Here is a 9,516-nt window from a genome sequence, read left to right as displayed (position 1 = left end):
CTCCCTGCTGGATAGAGAAATTTATCCTTCACCTAGCGATGACTAGGGATAGTTTCGGGCAACATCCGAGGAGAACTGGGGAATCTCCAAAACTGTTGAGGGTTGTCCTTAATCCTGGTTCGGATGTAGATTGTTGGTTCAAATTACTCTAAATCCTTGTAGAACGACAGCGGCGTCTGTTAAGAAGCGCATTTTTCTCCTTGGTAACGCTTGCGCCTGGGCAGGACGCTGACCCTTGACCTACCGGCGAGTAGGGATAGTACCGTCGACAGCGGGGGAGGACTTGGGAATCTCCGAAATTGCTAGGAGTTAGAGTCTCCTATTTTGCGCTTTTTTGGCTACCGGTAAATTAAGTTAGGGCTAGAAATGTGGACGGAACGGTTGGAGCTGGTCCGGTGAATTGGTCTCTGCTTTACGCCGAAAGTAGTACCACAAAAATATAAACTGATTTTACTAAATACATAACAGTTCTTCCCATCCAGCTTTGATGAACACAATAAGTATCAAACAATCAAGATATTTTCAGGTAAATGCTGTAACCCAATAATTTTACTTAAACTGAAATATGACACCTACTCAGTGATTTACAACATAGAGGTAGGTTGTTTCCTCTTAAACATTTTAACTGCTTTCCTTACGAAATGAACTGGAAACCTATAAGTTCAGTCTCTGAAGTGCTCTGCGATTTCTCTCAGGGTAACGTCTGCCTGTTTGGTCAGAGTCCATAGTGCTCTGTGTGAAAAGTTAGGGTGTTTAAGCATTGGTAGTTTCACATAAACCCTGAACCTCGGGTTGTGAAGCGAAGGCAAACTCTTCTGAATCTTGAGGTGTAGATGTGTCCTCTCAGGTTGCTTTGGAACTATGTGACTTTCCGCATTTAGAATCTGATCAACTTGTCTACGCCAGACTAAGTTGGCTCCAACATTTATGGTGAATGTCAGCGGTCCCGTCCGTGACAGAATCGTGCCAGACTGCCATTTCTGACTTGGGTCTCTGTAGTCTCTGGTGAGATCTTTTTGTCCAACATTGAAGAATCTGGTTTTGTTTCTTGTTGCTTCCACCATGGAAGACTGTTTATCTTGGACATCCTTGCGAATGTCTGGTTTCAGCAAATCTAGACGTGATCTCAGATTCCATCCCATGAAGAGCATTGCAGGTGTGTGTCCAGTTGTTGCATGGGTGGTGTTCCTGTAAGCCAGTAAGAAATTGTCAATTTTCTGTTGTAGCGGCTTCCCCTCTGTGCGACTGGCTTTCATTGACCGCTTGAAGGACTGGATGAACCGTTCAGCTTGTCCATTTGTTGCAGGATGATGGGGAGCTGAAGTGATATGTCGTATGCTGTTACTCCTAAGGAAACACTGGAACTCCTCTCCAGTAAACTGACGACCATTGTCACTTACAAGCTGTTGTAGCAGACCTGTGCATGCAAACAGTGACCGAAGACTATTGAGCGTGCTGGCAGCTGTTGCTTGCGGGGAAGATTTCTGGCCACTTTGTGTGAACATCAACCACAACCAGGAACATTTGGTCCATAAATGGGCCAGCATTGTCTATATGAATGCGTTGCCATGGAGTGGATGGCCACTCCCACACGTGTACAGGTGCTGTTTGAGGCTGGCGTAGCATCCTCTGGCAACCAGTGCAGGATTTAGCCATATTCTCTATTTCACAGTCAAGGCCTGGCCACCAAACATAGCTTCTAGCAAGACTTTTCATCTTAACCACACCCAAATGTCCATCGTGCAGTGAGTCCAGTACCTTTGTACGTAGTTTGGGTGGCAGGATGACACGAGTTCCCCACATGACACATCCTTGGCAAACGGATAGTTGGTCTTTGCGGGTGGAGTACGCAGAGAACTGAGTATCACTACAGGACGGCCAACCATTCACAGTAAGATCGTACACTTTGGACAAGATTGTGTCTCCATTCGTTTCTCTTTTCACCTGAGCACTTGTGACAGGTAGGGGTTCCATTTGTGTAACATGAAACACAGTAGCTGGATCAGTCATTTCTTCGGTGGGTTGCATGTGTGGAAGACGTGAAAGTCCATCTGCATTTCCATGTAGCTTTGTCCCTTTGAACTCAATGGTGTAGGTGTGTGCACCCAGGAACAAAGCCCATCGCTGCAAGCGTGCCGCAGCCATGGTTGGAATAGCTTTCTGAGGGTTAAAGATGGACACCAGTGGTCGGTGGTCTGTGATCAGGGCGAAGTGTCGTCCATATAAATACTGATTAAACTTCTTCACTCCCCACACTAGACTGAGTGCTTCCCTGTCTATCTGTGCATAAATGCGCTCGGCTGCATTTAGGGACCTTGAGGCAAAGGCAACTGGTCGTTCTGATCCATCAGGCATTTTGTGAGATAGCACGGCACCAATGCCATATGGTGAGGCATCACAGGCGAGGCGAAGTGGTAGATTGGGGTCAAAGTGTGTCAGAACCTCCTCTGATGTAATGAGCTGCTTAGTGCCATCAGCCTCTTCACAGTTTTTTTGTCCATTTCCATTTGACATTTTGTTGCAGCAGAGAGTTTAGGGGGTGCAGGACTGTTGAAAGGTTTGGTAGAAACTTGTGGTAATAATTAATTAAGCCCAAGAATGAGCGTAGCTGACTCACATTATTAGGTTCTGGTGCCTTCAGGAGTGCTTCAACTTTGTCCTTGGTTTTGTGGAGCCCATGTCTGTCAATCTTGTGTCCACAATACTCAATGGCATCCTTAAAGAACTCACATTTGTTTTTGTTTGCTCTCAGTCCATATTTTTCTAGCCTGGCCAGGACTGCTGTTAGGTTAGCCACATGAGTCTCCTCATCAACACCAGTGACGATTATGTCATCCAGAAAACACTGTGCCTTGTAGGACCTGATCGATGGCACGTTGCCATACTGCTGGGGCACTGGAGATACCAAATACCAGTCTGTTGTACTGATATAGGCCTTTGTGAGTGTTTATCACCAGATATTTCCTGGATGTCTCTTCTACTTCCATCTGGAGATAAGCCTGGGCAAGGTCAATTTTTGAAAAGTGTTTGCCACCTGCCACTGCTGTGAATATGTCTTCTATCCGTGGAAGTGGGTACTGATCTATGCGGAGCACTGGGTTCACTGAAACCTTAAAATCACCACAGATCCGCACACTGTCACTTGCTTTCTTGCTTACTGATACTATTGGTGTAGCCCAATCTGACCATTCCACCTTGGTGAGTATTCCTTGCTCTTTCAAGCGTTGGAGCTCTGCTTGGACTTTGGGGCGTAAAGCATAAAGTACAGGACGTTCCTTGGGGAAATTTTGTTTTTGCATTGTCCTCCAGTATGATCTGTGCTTTAATATTTTTCAGGGTGCCGATTCCATCTTTGAACACCTGGGCATGGTTATTAAGTATCTGTTTCAGTGTTTCATCCACAGAATGTGCACTCGGGCCTTGTTCCAGTCTCATTGACTTTATTTCTTTCCATTTGAGGTGGATGTGTTTCAAGCAGTCACGCCCAAATAATGGCACACCTCCATTTTTCAGAACATAAAGTTCCAGGTTGCATTTCTTTTTCTCATATTCCACTTTTACTTTTAGTTTTCCCAGAGGAGTTATTCTTTCACCTGTGTATGTTTTCAGTTTCACTGAGGTGTGTTTCAGTTTCAGATTGGGGAATTTGTCTCAGTAATCTTCATATGAGATCAGTGAGAGGGCAGACCCAGTGTCCAGTTCCATCCGTAACTCAACCCCTTGTATTTTTGGTGTGAGCCATATTGCATCGTTACCTTTCTCTTGCATTGTGTACAGCTCCAGGCATGCCAAATCCTCCTGAGAATCATTTGACTCTGTCTCATTTATTTCATGCAGCTTTCTGTCTCTTTTCCACATTTCATTTTTCTTTTTATCATACTGCTTTGATTTGCACATTTTCTGTATATGCTCCTTTTTGTTACACTGCAGGCATTCCTTCTCTTTAAACCAGCAATTAGCAGCGTCATGTGACTTTTTGCTGCATCTGAAGCACATCTGTAATTTATTATTGAGCTGCGGATGTATTTTATTTACATAACACGGCTCCGTGCATTTCCCTGGAGCTCTCCTGCATCTTTTGCCGCTGTCTCCATCGATGTAGCTATCTCTAATGCACGGTGCAACGTGAGATTATCCTCTGTGAGGACTCGTTTCTGTGTGCTTTCATTGTGCATGCCGCAGACGAAATGGTCTCTCAGCGCATCTGACAGCCCCTCCCCAAACTGACAGCATTCTGACAGCCGCCGGAGTTCCGCAATCTACTCCGATGTGGACTCATTCTTTAGTTGATTTCGTTTATCAAATCGGAAATGTTCGGCTATAACCACTGGCTTCAGTCGGAAATGTTTTTGGAGCACTTCTGTGATCTTGAAACTTTTGTCAGCTGGTTTGGCGGGGTGATGAGGCTGCGCAACAAGTTGTATGTTTTCGCTCCCATCACACTCAGTAACACTGCAACTTTCCTCTCATCCTTTACTTTGTTAGCCAGACAATATTGTTCAACTCTCTCCACATATGTTGTCCAATCCTCTGTGCCATTATCAAAAACGTCCATTTGTCCAACACCTCCTGACATTTTTTCTGTATTTTTATAAGTGTCCTTCACTTAAAAGAATTGATGTTACTCACGTCCTCTCTGCAGCGCGTTAACCAGGCAGGTGAGTTAGCATCCACACGGAGGGTTAGTTGTTTTTGCCATAACTTTTTTCATGTCTTTTGGCCATTTTCACAAGGATTTCCCCCTCTCTGTCATCCAGTGCACATCGGGGATCCGTTTTAATCCTCATCGCCAGTCTGTTATGTTCACTCTTATAACTTAACTGGTAAAGTAACAACACCTGTTTGTTGTTAGTAACTTACTTTATTAACCATGTTGTGGAAAGGCACAGGCATATCAGTGCGCACATACACCACACTTGGTGTTCTCTGCTTTACACAGAAAGTAGTACCACAAAAATATAAACTGATTTTACTAAATACATAACAAAAGTCATTATTCAGCTCACAGTCTGCCTGTTTCACACAATGGCTGCCTTCTAAAGAACTGGCTTACTAAGATCAAACCTAATGTTCTGTCTCCAAAATGTGCCTACAACCGGGAAAGGGGGATTAACAATAAGAAGTGGTTCTACAAAGCTAAATTATACACACTTAGATACATTTTGAAAAGCTGCTTTGCTCACCTACCTTACTCAGATATCATGTGCACTTAAAGTTTTAAAGGGGTCGGGGTGGGGGGATAAAAGTCGTGTAGATGAGCATCAACCTGTTGGTTGGTGAAATTAAAAAAATTAAAAATCAAGTTGTTTTTCTCAAATTAAAGCTCCGCTCATGCTCAAACTGGTTGAATTAAACGTTTAAAGTGTTTGAATAGAACAGTTTGAGTTTTAGTTCATTAGATCCTGATATGAGTCTAACAAAGAGAAGGTGTCAGTATCAGCTGCAAATACAATACGTGCCGTGAAAATCAGCAAATTATCTCTACTTCTTTTAAACTCTCTCCATTGTTCTCTGTTTAGCTAAGCCTCTATGTTCTTCCTCTCCTATGTCTTCCAGTCCTTGGCCTTTTCCCTTTTCATCTCCTCTCCATCTTCTGTCGCACCTCCCTCCAGTTCTCCTTCCATTCTCTCTTTCGTCCTCCTCGACTTGTGTCGCAAGGTGGAGGGCAGACAGTTAGCCAGAAAGAGGACAGCAAAGAGACAGAGCAGAGAGAGGACAGCACCCACGCCAAGTTCCAACTCATGAGTTCCCTGCTCGTTTTCCTCTGCTCCTCCTTTATCCTGGCTTGGAAAAAAATACACCTTGCCTTCGTCCAGGCTCGGCATCAGCACTGCTCTTTCTAGAGTGTTTCGACTGACCATGCCTCCTTTGTCCACCTCATTCCACCTTCTGTTAGTCATGGTCTGACTTACTTTCTCATAGTAGTTACTGCTGGTGCTCTCGTTCCAACTTTCATCTTTGTTTGATGAGTAAGTGTCACCGTGTGATTCAACCAGTGTGTCTGAAATGTCAAACTCAAACGCCACACCATCCTCGCTCTTCTTGGCTACCGTCTGCATGAAGTCCAGGTCTAAGTTGACCCTTATCCAGCCTGATCCCCTCGCCAGCCTCCGGGTCCCTTCTCGTCTTGTAGAAGCCTGCTGCTCCTCGTTCTCTTCACCAAAAGAGTTTGAGACAATCAGCTGATCGGCGCACGTAGAAACCAGAAGCTCTGCTTGCAGTAAAGGCCCACCTCCGTCACCCTGAGCAAAGACGCGTTGATTGGAACTGGGTGTCACCATAACAACACTCTCAGCCAATGAGGAGAGACGCAGGGAGAAGGGAAGGTCACTGAAAGAGGAGAGGAGGGACGCAGTGTCGTCACTGAACTGCAGCCAGACACTGACGGAGGCCTCCTACAGAGAAAACAGGACAAATTTATCTCAGCTTCAGTGGATTAATGAGACTTCAGGAAGTGGAATGAAAAGAGTGTTTGTCACCTGGTGATAGCGGTACATGGTGTTGTAGGCTGTCACTGTTGCTGTGATGATGGAGGGGAGGGCAGGGCTGGACTTCACTGACATTCCCAGGCCACTGACCGCTTGTACAGACAGGTCACCAGCGCTGACAGTGTCAGAGGACACAGTGATGTCACATGCGCCCAACATGCCATCCCACTGCTCCGAGATAACCTAAGGAAGAAGGTGAGAGTGAGAGGAGATGCTCAAGGAGTGAAACAATAGCAGTTAACTCATGCACAACTGTCGCCTACGTGCAGTGATGTCTTTCCAGGTCTTAATCCTATCAAGATGTTTTGGGGACTGAGGGAAGCCACACGGGGGTCTTCTACTCTCAGCCAGTTACGGACCAGCTCAGTCACATCTACAAACCAATCTGAGGAACCCAGGTGGTGTGTGGTTCTGCTGTGGGAGTCCTGAGCTGTGAACTGGGTCAGAACCTGGACTGAGGAGCGCTGATACACCGGCACACACCTGAGCAAGAAGAAAACACACGAGGGATTAAAGATCCTGACGTATTTGTGTCTGCATGTTGGAGAAATGTGCGTGCAAGTTTACTCTGAAAGAAAGCGAGAACCGTGTTTTCCATCCAAATGTTGCTGATGACAACACTGATATTTTAATGCCAACACATTCTCTTTCTCAAATGACGTCTCGTCAGGAGCTCTGAGGCACAATGATGTAGTCAATTTTTTCTTTTTTTGGGGGTGGGGGGGGTGGGGTTGTTATTAAAAGCCCCAAATTACATTAACATTCATGTTCCCACTGAACTTTGTAATTAAACAAAAAACAATAATAACAACAACCTTATTTGCAAGTTAGCAGCTCCTCAGATTACAACCCAGATCAATGCCACACAGAGTTCCTGTCGCAGACACATCTCTGCATCAACTGTTCAGAGCACACTGTGTGAATCAGGCCTTTATGGTCAAATAGCTGCTAAGAAACTACAACTAAGAAAAAGCAACAAGAAGAGATTTGTTTGGGCCAAGAAACACAAGGAATGGAAACTAGACCAGTGGACATCTGTGCTTTGGTCTGATGAGTCCAGATCTGAGATCTTTGGTTCCACCTGCCGTGTCTTTGTGTGACACAGAAAAGGTGAATGATGGTCTCTACATGCATGGTTCTCACTGTGAAGCATGGAGGAGGAGGTGTGCTGGTGACACTGTTGGGGATTTATTCAAAACTGAAGCCACACTGAACCATCATGGCTACCACAGCATCCTGCAGCAACACGCCAGGACAGGACAGGGCAATGACCCCAAACACACCTCCAGGCTGTGTAAGGGTTATTTGACCAAGAAGGAGAGTGATGGAGTGCTGCACCAGATGGCCTGGCCTCCACAGTCACCTGACCTAAACCCAATGGAGATGGTTTGGGATGAGATGGACTGCAGAGTGAAGGCAAAAGGACCAACAAGTGCTCAGCATCTCTGGGAACTCCTTCAAGACTGTTGGAAACCATTTCAGGTGACGACCTCATGAAGCTCATGGAGAGAGAGAGCCAAGAGTGAGCAAAGCAGTAATCGAAGCAAACGGTGGATATTAGGAGGAATCTAGAATATAAAACATGTTAACTACATAACTCCATATATTTTCATTCATAATTTTGATTGCTTCAGTGAGAATCTACAATGTAAATAGTCATGAAAATAAAGAAAAAACATTCCATGAGAAAGTGTGTACACTCTACACTCTGCACATGACTGTGTCAGTTCACACCCAGACAACGCAATCATTAAGTTTGGGGCTCATCTCTGGGGGAGACGAGACGGCGTACAGAGCTGAAGTTCAGAGGCTGTCAGATTGGTGTGTAGATAACAACCTGGACCTCAATACCACCAAGACAAAAGAGCTGGTAGTCGACTTCAGGAGGAGGAAGTCTGAGCTGCAGCCTGTCAGCATCAACGGGGAGTGCGTGGAAAGGGTCTCCAGGTTCAAGTTCCTAGGTGTGCACATAGACACAGACCTCCAATGGAGCTCTAACACCTCTGTGGTTTTAAAGAAAGCCCAACAGCATCTCCACTTTCTGAGAATCCTCAGAAAATGGACCTAAAGGAGCTGCTGACCGTCTGCTACCGCTGCTCCATTCAAAGTGTGCTGACATACTGCATCTGTGTGGGGTTCTCCAGCTGCACCACAGCACACAAAAAGCCACTTCAGAGGGTCATTAATATGGCCCCAAAATCACTGGACATCCTCTTCCCTCCCTGAAGGACCTGTACAGCACTCGCTGTCTCAAGAGGGCACGCAGCATCCTACGGGACTGTACACACCCAGGACACCGGGTGTTTAAGCTGCTGCCGTCTGGCAGGAGGTTCAGGCTGCTGAGGTCCCGAACAAATAGACTCAAGTACAACAGGGCAACAGTCCTAATCAGTGCTAACAGCTGACCTGATTGGCTACCTCCCTGGACTTTTTGGGGGGATAACAACAGTAACAACAATAACATTAATAATATTTATTTTCCTAACAAGATGCAATAATAACAATGTTTTCCAATTTCATTGTACTATTGTACTATGTATAACTGTGCAATGACAATAAAGAGTTATCTTATCTTATCTTATCTTATCTTATCTTATCTTATCCAGACTTTGACTGGCAGGGTAAATAAAGTCCATGTTTGTGCCTCATGATGAGTGTCTGTAAACCTCTGACCACTCACTCATATGCCTCCAAAGACTATTCATCTGCTGGATCTGAGGAAGACCTTGTTTGAAAGAAGAGAAATTCAGCTTTGACTTGAGTGTAAAATTATGGTTGTGTGGTGGTAATTATTGGATTACTGGCAGGTTGAAAAGATTTCAGTGCAGTTTTTCTGCTTCTCCCACACTCTGCCTCGCTCACTGACCTGAATGAGGATTTTTTTTAAATATACAAACTGTGAAACATATATTTTTCATAATCATCCCGTTGCATGACCCAGTTTTGGCCAAGCTTTAACTGTTGGACAGATGGCTGAACCCAAATCACGCCCCCCTCCTCCCCCCCAGTGCTTGGCAGTTGTTGTGCA

At 45.2% G+C, this 9,516-nt stretch overlaps 1 protein-coding gene across 6 annotated transcripts in view; it reads right to left on the bottom strand.

Moving 5' to 3' along the window:
• Positions 1-5,073: 5,073 nt before the first annotated feature.
• tmem132a (transmembrane protein 132A) overlaps positions 5,074-9,516 on the bottom strand; it is a 41,766-nt gene continuing 37,323 nt past the window's right edge. For all 6 annotated transcript variants that reach the window (XM_013264934.3, XM_025908115.1, XM_013264935.3 and 3 more), the window contains 3 exons: positions 6,752-6,971; positions 6,480-6,671; positions 5,074-6,395 (listed from right to left, as the gene is read on the bottom strand). In XM_013264934.3, the coding sequence (XP_013120388.1) occupies positions 5,544-6,395; positions 6,480-6,671; positions 6,752-6,971 (1,264 nt within the window). In that variant the 3' untranslated portion in view covers positions 5,074-5,543. The remainder of the gene's footprint in view (positions 6,396-6,479; positions 6,672-6,751; positions 6,972-9,516) is intronic.

The sequence above is a fragment of the Oreochromis niloticus genome, linkage group LG6 (assembly GCF_001858045.2).
Source record: "Oreochromis niloticus isolate F11D_XX linkage group LG6, O_niloticus_UMD_NMBU, whole genome shotgun sequence".
NCBI classification, from domain to species: domain Eukaryota; kingdom Metazoa; phylum Chordata; class Actinopteri; order Cichliformes; family Cichlidae; genus Oreochromis; species Oreochromis niloticus.
Note: the sequence above shows the minus strand (reverse complement) of the source record. Positions and strands in the feature narration are given on the sequence as shown.